The sequence below is a fragment of the Pseudochaenichthys georgianus genome, chromosome 17 (assembly GCF_902827115.2).
Source record: "Pseudochaenichthys georgianus chromosome 17, fPseGeo1.2, whole genome shotgun sequence".
Taxonomy (NCBI): domain Eukaryota; kingdom Metazoa; phylum Chordata; class Actinopteri; order Perciformes; family Channichthyidae; genus Pseudochaenichthys; species Pseudochaenichthys georgianus.
The window spans coordinates 18,400,285-18,416,611 of NC_047519.1; the positions used below are offsets into that span (position 1 = coordinate 18,400,285).

A 16,327-nucleotide genomic window follows, 5' to 3' on the forward strand; every position below is an offset into this window, starting at 1 on the left:
ACCAGTCTGCCTTGATCTATGAATTCATGTCCGTGACTCTCACAGTATCTGCTGCCCACAGCTGTTTTATAGAAGGAAAACCTGCTTCACTTCATGACATCTCTGCAGCGCCAGGAGGCAGCGGGAGGGTTAACTCAGCCTCTGAGAAGACGAGCGCGCCGCGCAGTGCCTTTCACGCACCGCCTTTCACGCACCGCCTTTCACGCACCGCCTTTCACGCACCGCCTTTCACGCACCGCCTTCACTGTGTATACCTTCAGAAATAATCATTAGTAAGGCTAAAGAGCGACCGCAGGCTGATGTGTTTTAACCACACACACCTATATATACACAATATACACACACACACACACACACACACACACACACACACACACACACACACACACACACGCGATCTAAACGCAGAGTATTGTTCCTCCATGTTTCATTGTTATTGTTTCACTGAGCGAGCGGACCCGCGATTTTTTTTCAAACGCTTTTTTGGTCCATCTGCGGCGGTAATAGGTTTTGTGGACTGTGATGAATATTAAATGTTGAGAGGAAATCTTTCCACCAATAATTACAATAAGTAATCCTAAATGTATTCACTTCAGGTCTACGAAAGTAACTGTAATCAGATTACTCGTTTTTCAAATGTAACGCGAGCTGAATACAGTTACTTGATTTTTGTATTCTGATTACGGAACGCCGTTACATGTATTCCGTTACAACCCAACCCTGTGTATACTTCATACAGATGAATAACCATCATTATTTTGACCTACATGTACTCAACGCTTCTATCCAAGGCTACCTGTTGCAATTGCCCTTTCCTTGCCTCTGATGATATGGCATTGTTTTATTAACCTTTCTTTATCCCTGAGCACAAAGATAACTTGTGAAATTCCTCCTGGCTGCCTTCTAGGGTTAGTTGGTTCAAGGGCAGCATAGCGAAAGCTTGTGACTCTGCAAGTCAGGAAAGGTTTTTATTTTTTGATCAGCAGCAACAGGGGATAAGTCAATGTGCCAACATGTACTCTATGTAGTGTATGTAATGCAGTATTGAAACTATATTGTTTGTATACAAGATGGAATATGAAAAAATGAGACTTATCAACATGTAACTAATTGAAGCCATATCCAATATACTTTTATTTGGTCTGGAAACATAAGGCTTGATCATGAAACTGTCTGGTACAAATTAAATCGTGTAAACCATGCTGGCCAGTAATGCAACCAAAACCTCCGATGTCTTCCTTTCCCTCACATCACATCTTGCCAGGTTTCTCCCTGCTTGCCTTCGAACTACAACTCTCATCTCCTTTACCTATCCCTCAGTCTATTACAGGCTGTACAGTATAGCATAGAGTTGTATATTAAGGGTCCCATTCCTAGCTATCCACATTCCTTGTATCTTTGACTTTACTATTAGATAAGAGGATGTGCCCTGCGCCTGCCTTCACTTTAGTTTGAAATTGGAGCTTGCAGAGCTATTGATAGTATATCTTCAATGTTGTTGTGAAAGGTCACCTCTAAGGGGGTGTTGAGCTTGGTGGAGGGAAGGAGTTAGTTCGTCTCTTGCCTTGTCTTCTTTGCACTTATTCAGACTGCGGACCTCTGTGTGGACTGAACTCCTAATTACAGGATGGGGCCAAAGACTGAAAAGGTACAGTTGGCGGTTTTATTCTATTGTCCATTTTTTTATGCAAAACCTCTATATGTTGGAATCTGCTTAATTCGAAAACTGATGAGTTAATCTTGCCACGGTACTACCATATTTATTTTCTGATAGATAAAGGGGTGTAGCTTGAATTTACTAAGTTACTGGAGGACTCTACTCTTGAATAGTTAGTATTGAGTCTCTGACCTAAAATATTAAATTGCATTCTTTGAGGACCAAACATTTAGAAATAAATAAGAATCATAAGGAATACATGTATAAATTAAAAGTGTAGAAGGAGACAGTCTTATGCATCCTATTTACAGAACACCTTTTTAACATTGACTATTAAATGTTTTTAATGCCAAGTAAAACGCCCGTAGCTAAAAGTCACCAGTCCTCCTTTAATAAAGGATGTTTATCAATCAGATTTGTCAAAAAGGCCACATATTTATTTTGCAGTTTATTTTGTATCTGGACAAGAAGATCCTGGTTGTATCCTAACCTACCCGCTGAACCTTTTTGACAACCAGATCTTAAAACATGGCATGATTTAAAGCAATCCCTGTATACGTTTATATTTGAAGACACAAACAGTTAATTAAAGGGTCAACCTTCTTTTTGAATCATTCTTCCTGGATCATTCTTCCTTTCCTCCAGGCATAAGGCAATTTACTGTCTCTTCTATTTCCCAAACAGAGGTGTGAATACAAAGCAAGATGAATGGCTAAATACTCTGGATCTGGCGTGTTAGAATTCCTGATAAGAAAGATAAAGTTGCAAAGACAAGTGCCGCAGCTGTTGTAGAGTGAGAGCTACGTTCAGGCAAATGATCACTCATCACAGGTCTCCAGCTAGGTACACACCCTTTCGCTCTCTAATGCGGCTTTCACACCAGCGCTTTTCAGTTTCTAGCTCCGAGCGGGAGCTTTTCTGGTTCAGCTCCGGTTTCCCTTTTCAGCTCCCGCTCTGTGCACACCGCCCACTGGCGCCCCAGAGCTGCCCCTGCTGCGTCATGACGTCACCGTTTACATCGCTGATTTGCTCCCCAACGGCACCCATTACGGCGCTCACAACAACAACAACAACAACAGCGTCGGTCGATGATCGTGTTGCTTTTAATCACACGAAGCCAGAATAAATTGAATAACGACTTCTCCAACCTTATACTTTGCTCCAGAGTGCCGTGGTTCATTGTTTATTAATGTGTTTCTGCAGCATTTACCGACCGCTGCAGTGCTGCTCTTCCACAGGAGTTTATTCTCCCGTTAGCTCCTGGTTAGCTCACACTGCAGCGGCCGCTCTAAAGTATTCACTGTCCGACTCACACAAGCAGCTGATGCATATCCCCAGTTCCCTTAGCCTAAGTGAATGTGTGTCAGTCTGAATTGACACTGTTTGGTATCACAACGCTGTTATGAAAGTTTCTCTGGTATAAAACGGGTGATGTTGGCATAGCAACCGAAGCTAAACTGACTACTTGCATCCGATAGCTGCTATAATACAAAACAACACGTCTGCCTCTCTCCACAATGATCGATAACAGTGAACGGATGGTCAAAGTAAGGCACAAATAAACAGAATCACACGAAGCCTGGTTAGTGTTGCCTGACTTTATAAAGTGTGTTTATAGGCACTACTGCTTGTAGGCAGGCATAACAGTCGACCCATGGGAGGTGGGTTTAGTTTCCTGCACGCCTCGACGTAAGAGAGACGTAAGCGACGTCACCTCTTAGCTCCAAAGCTCTTGCCTCTGGACCGACAATTTTTTGGAGCTGGAAATGAAGCGGATTCCGGAGCTAAGAGCCGGCGCCGCTGCGGTGTGAACTGGAAAACCCGGCGCTTTTCAGGCTCTAGCTCCGAGCCGGAGCTGAAAGGGGCATGAGTTTCATCATGGCATTGTTCTCTTTCCTTTGGCCTTGAGGACAAAGATAACCCTGTGAAGTTCTTGTCTTGATTATTTCTGATTGAGAAGGGCAGAGTCTGATGTTGTGATGGACAACTTGTAACAGGTGGCTCAATTTGACAATATACCTGAGTTTGTTGTAGACCAAAGGATTCATGTTTCATTTTCATTATAGTAATTATTAGATGTTGGTTGTTCAAATCCATGGTGAACATACAATTGATTTACTTTCTTACAATAGGCCTTTACTCAGTCTGTGTTAATAGATCTTCAATTGAAAACACTAACATCGCTTTTGAGGAAGGAAAGAAAATATTGAGTTATTTTTCCTGCTCTCATATCTGGAAGTTTAGCTAATTCTGTCAAATGAGAATGATAAGTACAAAGCAATTGTTGGACTCGTTCTCAGATGTTAAAATCCCTGAAAAATTCTTCAACTGTTCTTCGTCCCATTTCGGATTTGTATCCGCTACTTGTTGTTTCAGTACAGTGTAATAAGCAGAATCCTCTGAGGTTGTACCAATTATTGGCGGCTTATATCTATGATTGAAAGAAATGTTGTAACTTTGATATGCTATTGTCGCTGTTGTCTGCTAATTTGTCTTTAAGTATTTCTTAACACCATAGATTACATGTTAATCATTTGAGACAGAGGAGTCTATTGTACAATTCAAGTCAGTATCCAACACTGAGCCATTGCTTATTTAATTTGTCTGCTGTTAGCATGTGGATGACAAAGAATAACACTATGCAATCGATGGGTTAAGTTAACCTTGTAATCTCTCTGCAAATATAGAAAACATTGGAAGGACGGGGCCATGTGAGATCAAGGTCAGCATTGAAGACACGTTTCGAGCTGATATTTACCCTTCACTGGAATACCTGTGGCAGAGAAAGCTGAGCATCAGTTCCTCCTTTGTGCTGCTGCAGGATGAAGTACGGTAGGTAAGTCATAGATCCAGTTTAAAAAAGGATTTGTTTATATTGATTGCACGCTACTTTAATCAAAAGTCATCACAGGTTACATAATGCATGTTATTGTAACATTAAAAAATATATTGTTGACTTTTTATGGTTATCAATGAATCTGACAAATGTGCAAATCGATTAACTATGTTTCACAGTTATGCATAACATAAAACCAAACTCATATGTGTAAATCAAAACCTCAGTAATGTAAAGCTTGCTCTTAATCATTCAAAACAAAAGTATAAAGTACAATAACTTGAGAAGATCATATAGGTATGATGTAACTTTTCCTGCCGCTATTTCAATAGCACCAGTCTCAAATAGTCGGCCAAGTTATCGATTTAAGATTAAAAAAAGTTTTGCAATTAATTGTTTTTTTAATAGACTTTCAGGCTAATTTTGCACAAACTACTCTGTAGCATGTCACATCATGAAGGAAATCATTGTTTTGTTCTTTGTCAAATGTACTGTTCTCCAGTGATGATGGGGTACAGTCCTCTTCAGGCTTGGTTGAATCTGGCTTAATCCTAATAACATTCTGGTTTCCTTAAACCAGTGTTTAAATTGCCAAAGAAATACATTACAATACATGTTTACCTTAGGTTTATTATTTAGAAGGTAAAAAGTCTTCTGAAATAACTTTTAAACCATCAGTAGATTATTTCTAGGTGTAGCAGCAATTTTCTCATTTTGGAATCTGTTTACAGTTCAATTGATGTGGTAAGGAAAGGTCTTTTATATTAAGGCACAGTATTAAACATGCTGATATTGCTCTCATATATTGTCAACCTGATGTATAAATCTGAGCCAATACTATTTTAGGCCCAAGACTGGAAAAAACCAACAAAACACTTTAAAAGTACGATAATCCCACAAACAAGTAACAGAGCTATTAGGATTTATTGGTGTCAGTAAAAACAATAAATCAAATTTAGTTATAAAGATTGATAGAAACATCTTGGCATCAATATAACAGTCAGAAAACAGTTCAGAGTGCCAGCACAAGGTGGCAGGAGCGAGCTGCTTATAAGTAACCCCTCGTCACTTGTAACCCTCCACAGGAAGTGAACACATGAGTGTGTAAAACATTGATTGGTTTTCTAATAATCTTCATCTACTGAAATCCATTTACCAGTAATGTGATAGTGTCCATTGCGATGTGGTGATAGCCAGTCAGTTTAACATATTAAACTGCATGGTAGGTCTCCTTACTGCTCCAGACCTTTAGGTTAAAGGTGGGGTAGGTCATTTTGGAGAAACCAGCTCGAGTGCGCTAGAATTTGAAAATACACAACCGGAACAAATCTGCCACTTCCTTACAGAGCCCCTCCTCCAACACATACACACGCGCACATGACCAATGAGGGCACGAGATAAGTTTGTGCACAGATGGAAGGCTGACAGCCAGGTAGGCCATCCAGTTACTTTAGCCGGGTCGGCTAAAATGATTGGTCGTGCTTTTTACAGTACTACGGCTTCCACAGATGACATTTTTGTATGGATTTAAAGCACTTAAGATATTCATTGCTATCGGGATGTTAAGAGCATTTCATGGAATATAACAAAAAGTGTATCTCGAGCCGGTTTCTCAAACTTACCTACCCACCTTTAATGTACAAAGTTCACCTAATTGAAATAAATGAGGACTCTGTTCGTTCATTTGATTGCACTTTTTTTTATTCTACAGTTACTTTAAAGACAAAGGGGCCTACATCAGAGGAGAACCCAAAGATCTTAGGAGGCCGTCTGCGAGTTTCACTCCTCCTCTATCCCTTTCTGTGATGAAGAATGATAAGAGAGTAGACAAAGAGAGACGGATTAGTGACAGAGGACAAACAAGACTCAACATCTAGTCTTACTGAAGGTAACTTGGCTAAAGATAGTGGTGACAAGTAAGTGGTACTGCCAGTGATGTATTTCAACACTATTTAGCATTTTAAGAAAATGTGCCTTCAAAATAGATCGACAACAAAGTCAATAAGTATACTAACACCGCCAAACCATTAGCATGTTCCACACAGCGTAAGGGCCTTTTACACTATCAAACTATCACTTTATATATGGTATGGTCTAATCACCAAAACAAACGTAACATTTGCAGAAAATATATATCTTTTTTAAAAGAGTAACCGTTTCGATCCTTTTGTGTAACAACATTGACATGAACACTAACACAATAGATTGCACTAATTTAAACTAATAAAATAAAATATACTAAAAACATAAAAATAAAATTGATATTTAAAAGTCTGGTCTGATTTGTTCACTGCCATTGGAAATGATTTACATATATATATATATATATATATATATAAAATGAAATACTGATTTTGTTTAAAATAAAACAAGGCTTGAATGGATTACATAGAAATGGTTACCAGGGTGAAAAATACTGTGTATATTTTAATGAAGTGAAGAGAAGCTTCTTACCTTTGAGCCTACATCGCGGCTCTTGACACGCAGCTTGTTGACCTGAGACTCAGCAATATCAGCTCTCTCCTCAGCCTCATCCATCTCGTGCTGCAGTTTACGGAACTTGCCCAGATGAGTATTGGCCACCTCTTCCTACACGATTCAACGAAACACAGGGCCCAATATTACTACCAGAGGCATTCAACCTGGGGAAATGAAACTTAAGGCCATAACCAGTCTGGTTAATTCAACATTGGTTTGTAGTTTCCATATTGGTCCAAGTCAAGTCACAATTAAGACTGATATATTTCATGACCTTAACATAAACATGTTTAATGAACTCTCTCTATCTTCTATGATGCCTTCAAAAGTGTGTTTGAATCCCCAATTCACATTTTGCCAAGGTAAGTCAATTTGAATCATTAATGACACGTATTGTAGATCGTGTTCGCATAGCACAGATTAGAGAAAGCTTTTCCCACACTTACAGCCTCCTCTGAAGCTCTCTTGTAGGCTTTGACTTTCAGTTGCAGTTTGTCAACCAGATCCTGCAGACGCGCCATATTCTTGCGGTCTTCCTCAGTCTATGTGAAACAATGGAATAAGAAAGAAAAGTTGATTACTATTCTCTTTCTAAAGCATCTTGTTTTTTACAACAACATTATGAAAAAGAAGGTGATTATTAGTGGAGCATGGACCATGGAGAATGTTAAGAATATTTTATATTAATTTTGAAGCAATGAAAGTACACACACACTTGCTTTTTGTATAGGTCATGGTAATATGCACATAAAACAAATCACCTGGTATGTGAGCTCTTTGATGCGTCTCTCATATTTACGGACCCCCTTCACTGCTTCAGTGCTCTTCTTCTGCTCTGACTCCACCTCACCCTCCAGCTCCCTCACCTGAAAACATCAGGAATTTATTTATTTGGAATTCCATTGGCTGCACAAGCAGCAAAGCCACACTAATCCATTTTGTTCAACATTGAATCTCAGTTTTAACTCCATGGCATCGTAACATCGTAAAGCCCTGATAAAACCACTGTAAACAGTCTTCCCAAAATCAAACATAAGATTAGCATTAGAAGTTAGCAAGTACCTGATGGAGGAATTTGATCATTGTTGTTTAAAACATTATACTGTAGGTTTACAAATATGCATTTCATGTTTGTCCTACAAAGGTATTCGAGAAAGTATTTGTATACTGGCAAATGTCTCTTACCCTGGCCTCGAGCTTCTGCAGCTGCTTCTTGCCTCCCTTCATGGCGATCTGTTCAGCTTCATCCAGACGGTGCTGCAGGTCTTTGATGGTTTGCTCCATGTTCTTCTTCATGCGCTCCAGGTGAGAGCTGGTGTCCTGCTCTTTCTTCAGCTCCTCTGCCATCATGGCAGCATCAGTGATGGCTTTCTTAGCCTTTTCCTCAGCATTTCTGCACTCCTGCACTGCTTCCTCCACTTCAGTCTGAAGCTGGGATGTATCAGCCTCAAGTTTTTTCTTCTGGTTTATCAGGCCAGTGTTCTATAGTTTTTTGAGGATGTGAGATGTTACAACATATTTGTAACTACTTAATAAAAGTAAAGCTTTTATGTTTTTTTCTACAACAAAAAAGTCAACTAACCGAGGATGCTGCAATAAATAATTAGGACTCACCTGTGAGTGCAGTAGCTGCACCCGTTCACTAACATCCAGCAGCTCTTGCTCAGCAAGTTTGCGGCCTCTTTCAGTTTGCTCCAGAGCAGACCTGAGTTCCTCAAGTTCAGCCTGAAGCAGGTTGTTCCGTCTCTCAACAATGGCATTGTTCTCCTTAAGATCTTCATTGGATCGAAGAGAGTCATCAAGCTGGATTTGAGCGTCCTTAACGGGATGATATCAACCAGATCAATGTTCAGTAAGTAGTTCAATTGAATGGAAAACATCTGAAGAAAGTGAGCCTTTCCTAGTTTACCTTCAGATGTGCATGGACAGATTTAAGCTGTTTCTGAGCCTCAGCCGCCTGCCTGTTTGCCTGGCTCAGCTGGATCTCCATCTCATTCAGGTCTCCCTCCATCTTCTTCTTCAAACGGAGAGCCTCATTCCTGCTGCGACACTCAGCTTCAAGAGAGCTCTGCAGGGTGTCAATGGTCCTCTGCAGGTTCCTCTTGCACTGCTCCATCTCCTCATCTTTCTCAGCTAGTTTGCGTTCAATTTCAGCTTTAATTTGATTGAACTCGAGCTGGGCTCTTAGAATCTTCCCCTCTTCATGCTCCAGGGAGGCCTTACAGACAGAAGATTACAGAGTTATAGATACATTACAGCAGAGGGTTTTACTTTAAATGTTTCATTATGAGGGCCTGTACCTCAGCTTCCTCGAGAGCAGACTGGATCTCCATTTTCTCCTGTTCCAGTTGTTTCCTTAATTTCTCCAGTTCATGCATGTTCTTTCCGCTCTCGCCAAGTTGCTCAGTGAGGTCAGAAATTTCCTCTGTGGAATGTCAAGCAGTGCGATTAAAATGGCTTTCCAAAAAAAGTTTATGAAATGTTTACGTCCACGTTAACTTCGACAAAAGTCTTGGCAGTTGATCTTACCCTGTAAGTTCTTATTCTCTCTCTTCATGGTCTCCAGATGATCCACAGACTCCTCATAAGAGTTCTTCAGTTTGAAGAGTTCAGTGCTCAAAGACCTGGCCTCTTTCTGAGAGCTCTCCAGCTCACACTGAGACTCTTCATACTTTTGCTTCCATTCAGACAGGACCTACAGATACATGTATATGTGCCAGATGATTGGAGAAAGGAAATGTTTTGGGAGTTTGTATTGAATCAAACAAATTCTCTTAATATTGAAAATGGCAATCCAAGGCGGACAATATATATATCTCACACTACCCTTGACAAAATGTACTTAAGGGCTGTTTAATAGACGTATTTTTGACTGAAGATACATTTCCCACCCTTAATGACCAAATGACACACTTTGCAGATGGCTAAAGTGGATATGGAAATGGAGGAATTTAACCTGCTACTTAAAATGCCAAGAGACTTTTTCTAATCGTATCTTCAACTGTTAGGGCTCCTTTGAGTAATAGTCTAACCCCCCGCTGATTTGTTAAGTTTGCTCTGTAGTGTGATCTATTTTTATTAAGATGTAACTGTTGTAAGCATGAAGCTGAACAATACTTTAAAAAGCAGGTTTAAAGTTCAATTTAAATATAATTAATGATATTTTTGAGGGTATAAAGGCTACACCGCCAATTGATACTTTGGGTGCTCACAAATACTTGGTAGTTTATACCTTGTCAAAGTTTCTTTGCTTCTTGTCCAGAGCAGCAGCAGCAGCATTAGACCTCTCCACATCCACCATGAGATCTTCAATCTCATTCTGCAGCCTGTGTTTGGTCTTCTCCAGAGAGGAACACTTAGCATTCACTGCTTCAACAGCCTCCTCAGCATCCTGCAGACGCTGAGCCAGCTTTTTCCTTTAGAAATTGATCATTCAAATCATTTAACAATCCTGGAAGTGTTTCTTTTGGATATATAATAAGTAGTACAACTAATGACAGGTTGCTCGGTCATCTAACAGACAAACTTTTTGTTCGTCTTACATTTTAGTAGGAACATAACACAAACAAAAAGCTGATCTGCTAGACGAAATAAATTGTCTATTTAGTTACCACATATCAAATAATGAATTAGGATCTGAAAATGTCTTACTTTGCTTCCTCCAGTTCCTCGGTTCTCTGGATGGCATCAGTTTCGTACTTAGTTCTCCACTGAGCTACCTCAGAGTTGGCCTTGGACATGCCGCGTTGTAATTCACACTTAGCCTCCTGCTCCTCCTCATACTGCTCCCTGAGCAGATCACAGTCATGTCGAGAAGACTGCACTGCATGGGCTAAAGCATTCTTTGCCTGTGGAAAAAAACCAAGATGAATGAGCAACACTGTAATGCGCTTTTGTTGAAACTTACTGTAACCAAGGCCTGAAAATTATTTTCACCTTGGACTCCTCTTCTAGTTGTCGCTTGAGGTCATCAATCTGCTGGGTGTAGGACATTTTGCCTCTTGTCAGTTGTGACACCAGAGAGTCCTTCTCTTCTAGCTGCCTCGTGATCTCACCTTGAATTGGCAAATGCATGTTTGTTATTGTCCAAACAAACCATGTATAGTATAGATGTTGATATTGCAACACATCCTATCTGGTTTTCTTAGTAGACACCATTTTTTTTTAACGGGAAAATTGTCTTATTATTTATCAAATACAGCAGTTAGTTATGAAGCAAAAAAATATACCATTTTCTGTTTGAAGTTTAGCTTTCTGCATGTTGAAATCATTAATGCAGCGATGAGCCTCTTCATATTTGGTCTTGTATTCATTCATCTGATCTTCCACTGTCCTGCATGTCTTCTCCAGATTTGTCTACATTTAAAATAAACATTTGAAATTAACCATTATACCCCAAATGTCCTCATATTTGCATGTCAACAGAATTTATAAGTTGTGTATTAGTTTAGCCAACCTTTGTCTTCACAATGTGTTCCATATTGGAGACCACATCATCCAGCTCCAGTCTGAGCTCACTCTTCTCCTTCTCCAGTTTCTGCTTGACTCTCTGCAGGTTGTCTATCTGCTCTCCCAGATCAGCCACACTGTCAGCTTGTTTCTTCCTGAGTGTGGCAGCAGTGGATTCGTGCTGCAGAGTAGCCTCTTCAAGGTCTCTGCGGAGTTTCTGGAACTCGGCCTCTCTCTTCTTGTTCATCTCAATCTGGACGGATGTTGCTCCACCAGCTTCCTCCAGCCTCTCACTGATCTCCTCCAGCTCTCTGGCCAAGTCGGCTCTCTGCTTTTCCACCTTAGCCCGAGCAGCTCGCTCTGCTTCAAGCTCTTCCTCTAGTTCTTCAATGCGAGCCTGTAAAGGCAGAACTTAATTAAGTTGCTGGTTCATTTCTACCAAAATAAATAAAAAAACGTAGTCATCCATTACCTGGAGCTCCTTCAGTTTCTTTTGAAGCTGAATTGTCACAGCCTGCTCATCTTCTATTTTACTGCTGAGCTGACTGATCTCAAAATCTTTCCTGTGGTGAAATGCAGAAGTATGAATTAGAAAAGCTGGTCATCCTTTCTGCAGACAAACTGTAATACTTTAGAATACTGTGTTTACTTTTTCATATGCTCTTCAAGTTGCTGCTTGTCATTTTCCAGATCCATTAGGCTCTCCTGGGTTAATTTCAAATCTCCCTCTAGTTTCCTCTTCGCTCTTTCAAGATCCATCCGAATCTTCTTCTCTTGTTCCAGAGAACCTTCAAGCTGGACAATATCATTATAGAAAGTCAAGCAGTTATTCCCAATATGCAAGATGCAATGATCTCATGAACACGTTGAATACAAGTTTGCATTAACACAAAGCAGAATTCTTACATCATCCACTTGCTGCTCCAGCTTAGACTTGGCCTTGGTCAGAGTGTTGACTTTGTCTTCTTCACTCTGAAGATCATCCAGTGTTTGCTGATGGGCTTCCTGTAGGGCTTTCTTTTCTTTTGTCAACTTAGCAATGATGTCATCCTGACCAGCCATCTCTTCCACCAGGTTCTTTACCTGAAAAACGAATGATAAGTATTGATAAAAGGGTACAGGTGCTTCTTGTCTGTGCATTTAGTTTTAAGAAATAGCTGGGCCATTGTCATACCTTGTTCTCTGTGGCATGCTTTTCTTTCTCCACCTTAGCCAGAGTTAACTCTAAGTCATCAATGTCTTTCTTCAGCTCAGAGCACTCATCCTCCAGCTTCCTCTTCTTAGCGGTCATTTCAGCATTCATCTCCTCCTCATCCTCCAGCCTTTCCGTGAGCTCTTTGGCTTTTGCCTCCATCTGAATTTTGTTTTTGATCAGCCCCTCGCATCTTTCTTCTGCATCCGCAAGATTATCTTGCTCCTAAATTGTAGAAATGTATGTCAAAATATCATAGGTTTGGTTTCCATATACATGATTTTTAGGATATAAATGATTATATTACACTTTTTGCATTAAAATATTAAGAAAGCTCTTGTTAAACTTACAGATTGGACATGGAGCTGCAGGTCATTCTTCTCTTGTAGAAGAGAAACCATTTTCTCCTCCAGTTCCTTTCTACGAGCTTCAGATTTTGCAAAGGCCTCCTTCAGCTTCAGGAATTCGTCCTTCATGTTGGCCATTTCCTTTTCTGATTCAGCCGATCTCAACAGAGGTTTAATTTTGAAGAACAGCTTCATCCAGGGCCAATTCTTGACCCCCATGAAGGCACGGATGTTCCACTGGATCACCAAAAGTGCATCTCTGTCAAAGATAAAACAAAGTTATTTAATCCACTGATACGTATAATATCATGTTGTATAATTGTTATCATTTATTTGGTTTGTGTTTTATATTCTTTATTCCTCTGACCTCCTTTCAACAATTCTCTGGAATTCCACTCTTGCCAGCATGCCTCTTGCTCTTGCCTGGATCCCAGTGATGATGAGGGACAAACGGTCATCCCTCATCTCTTCCAGTTGACCAAGAAGACCAGCCTTAAAGAACACCTTGAGGAACATGTATTGTATTACACATACAGTAAGAGCTCATGCCTTAGGAAATTGTAGCTTTAAAGCTGAATAACTGAATAACTTTGTTACTCTTAGAAATCAAAAGCTGAACTTAAAGTGGACCTATCATGCTATATTGGAAAAATATATTGTAGGGCCATACCTATACAAAACAAGTCTGTGAAGTTTTTTTTGCTTAAAATACCAAACAGATCACCCATTATAGCCATGCCTCATACTGCTCATACCCCTCTGTTGCAGCCCTGTTGCAAACAGGCTGATTCTGCTTTAAATTGAACGTCTGCTGCTAGCCACGCCCCTTTGTAGCGTCACGCAGCATTCCCCTTCTAGAGAGAGATTTCTACCGGGAGATCTCAGCTAAACGCTGCAGTGATTAAATGCCATGTTATGCTCCTAACCACTTCAAGCTTCTTTTCTGAAACAGTATGGAGCTCAAACCTTTCTCAGTAGTACTACATGAGTTGTACCTTTACCCATGGATGCACAATAAGAAACGGATTATATGATTATATGAATACTTTCGTGACGTTTCGCTCTCTCAAAAGTTGGGCCATTTTGTCTTCATGCGCCAATGAGCAACTCTCATAGGAATGAACGAGGCCCCGCCTCCCACGCTGTATCCAGTTCTTATTATACATCCATGGACAATATTCGTTGCGTCCAAACGGCGGTACTGCAATTTCCGTATCAGTCCGTGACGTCACCCAGCCCAAAACAACTTTTTCCCATTAGGTGCATTCACACCGCAGTACTTTTCCCACAAAGGTTCATGAGGACTTAGTTCATGAGAACTCTTTAGTTCTCATGAACTAAGTACAGATCGCGTTCACACCGGAATAAGTCCCTGGGAGGAAGGATTAGGCAAATGAAGCCGCTGACGTCACTTCTTCTTCTTCTGCTTTGGGTTTACTGGCAGGCCGCAAACAACTTCACGGCGTATACTGCCACCCAAAGTCCCCGGAGTTGGGGGACTGGCTTCCGAGTAAATTTCCAGAACGCCGACACCTCCTCATCTCTACCGCTCCCATGTTTTCTTTTGTGTTGCCATAAGTTAGTCTCTCTGCGTTTCTGCGCTGGGCTAATGCTAATAATGCTAATGCAAGGATAATAAAATGGCGGCTTCACAAAACCTTTTGAGAGTTTCACGGGGCGTGGTTTTCATTCCGCCCAGCCAATCAGACATAGGAACCTTTTTCTCCCACGAAAGTACCTGCTCTCTAGGTAGGGACGGAAAAAGGGGTGAAAAGGATCGGATGAACTCATTTTAGTTCCGGCTCTTTTTGGTGTGAACGCGACATTTCGGAACCATATCGGAACTAAAGTGGGAAAAGTACTGCGGTGTGAACGCGGCTATTGACTAACATGGGGAAAGAGACTTCTGTAAAGCGGTGGATAATTTTTGTTTAACTAAATAAACTACCTAGTATGAATTATTGTATAGCCCTTATTAGAATCATTAGGTCCTTAAAGCTGTAAAATGCACTAAAAGCTGAATCTAGATTTATTTTCTCTCTCCATTCATTCTACTGAGCCGAGAGTGGGAGCTCGGGGGGCGGGGCTTAAGGGGTGCATGCTCTGTGACTACACATACGGGTTCTTCTGCTCTGACAGCCAGGCATGATGGGTAATCTGATGTTTCGCTCTCTCAAATTTGGGCCATTTTGTCTTCCTGCGCCAATGAGCAGCTCTCATAGGAAAGAACGAGACCCCTCCTCCCACGCTGTATCCAGTTCTTATTATACATCCATGGTTAGCACCCCCCTTTTCTTCTTTTTTTTTGCAATGTGGGCACAGAGGAAAAGAGAGAGGGTTTTGTTTTCTGACACTTTGTGAGTTCCCTGACACACCGGGGACACATATGTATGTATAAAAGACATCAACAAGTGCATTTTGCATAATAGGTCCCCTTTAAATTAATTCTTGCTTAATGAAAAGTGCTCAGAAATGTAGCTGCTACAGGCCTATTTGATCTGTTGTAATGAGTAGCCTTTGGTAACAAATAGATACGATTGCTGAATTGGTGTCATTAAGTTTACTGACTTGATAATAATTTGTGTTACAATTTCTACCCTTCATGTTCTACTGACACTATTTGCATTCATAAACAGTTGTTACCAAATATGCTTTCTATTTAATTAGCTACCTTTGTGTGTCCAAACTTGTACTGACTGTGGTCAATATCCAGAGACCCAAGAAGTTTCTCTGCTCCCTTCTTGCTGTCAATGAACTGGCCGTCAGGGATGGCAGCAGGATTCAGGATGCGATATCTGGAAAATAAATAATATTTTAGAGAATAATATTTACATTTTCTTTTAAGGGTGTGACTAAACATTAACCATAAATGATTATACCTCTGTTTGAAATCTCCATAGAGGACCCTGTTGGGAAAGCCCTTCCTGCAGATCCTGATGCCTTCCAGCACACCGTTACAGCGCAGCTGGTGCATCACCAGAGGGTTCTCCATGGCCCCAGGAGTCTTGGTCTCATTGGGGATGATGCAGCGTACAAAGTGAGGGTGAGTGGACTTCAAGTTGGTCATCAGCTTATGCAGGTTCTCCTGTGGAGAACAACCAGTTTGGTGATATTGTGACGCATAGTTTTCAGTTATTTATATAAAAGTAAGTCTCAGTCATCAGTATGCATTTGATGTAGCCATTCATACATAGATGTGTTTTACTAACCCTGTGCAAGGCAGACACAGTTTGGAAAGATGAACCCTTCTTCTTGCTGCCTTTGCCACCCTTTCCACCGTCAGCTAATAAACCAATGTACAACTCATTAGATTGAATTAAAAAACACTGGCATAAATTGTTCAATCTTGAAGTTCCCAATAGGACAAA

General features: G+C 40.6%; 1 protein-coding gene across 1 annotated transcript in view; it reads right to left on the bottom strand.

Annotated features, from left to right (window-relative positions):
- Positions 1-6,186: 6,186 nt before the first annotated feature.
- The window catches only part of LOC117462919 (uncharacterized), a 30,726-nt gene continuing 20,585 nt past the window's right edge, over positions 6,187-16,327 (bottom strand). Inside the window, exons 54-76 of the mRNA XM_071206293.1 lie at positions 16,169-16,242; positions 15,839-16,044; positions 15,631-15,754; positions 13,327-13,463; positions 12,963-13,218; positions 12,595-12,837; positions 12,327-12,503; positions 12,070-12,215; positions 11,893-11,983; positions 11,428-11,817; positions 11,201-11,327; positions 10,908-11,026; positions 10,623-10,819; positions 10,204-10,387; positions 9,501-9,666; positions 9,272-9,396; positions 8,881-9,189; positions 8,586-8,789; positions 8,157-8,453; positions 7,733-7,837; positions 7,418-7,513; positions 6,948-7,082; positions 6,187-6,293 (exon numbers count right to left, since the gene is read on the bottom strand). Coding sequence (XP_071062394.1) covers positions 6,273-6,293; positions 6,948-7,082; positions 7,418-7,513; positions 7,733-7,837; positions 8,157-8,453; positions 8,586-8,789; positions 8,881-9,189; positions 9,272-9,396; positions 9,501-9,666; positions 10,204-10,387; positions 10,623-10,819; positions 10,908-11,026; positions 11,201-11,327; positions 11,428-11,817; positions 11,893-11,983; positions 12,070-12,215; positions 12,327-12,503; positions 12,595-12,837; positions 12,963-13,218; positions 13,327-13,463; positions 15,631-15,754; positions 15,839-16,044; positions 16,169-16,242 — 3,929 coding nt within the window. The 3' untranslated portion in view covers positions 6,187-6,272. The remainder of the gene's footprint in view (positions 6,294-6,947; positions 7,083-7,417; positions 7,514-7,732; positions 7,838-8,156; positions 8,454-8,585; positions 8,790-8,880; positions 9,190-9,271; positions 9,397-9,500; positions 9,667-10,203; positions 10,388-10,622; positions 10,820-10,907; positions 11,027-11,200; positions 11,328-11,427; positions 11,818-11,892; positions 11,984-12,069; positions 12,216-12,326; positions 12,504-12,594; positions 12,838-12,962; positions 13,219-13,326; positions 13,464-15,630; positions 15,755-15,838; positions 16,045-16,168; positions 16,243-16,327) is intronic.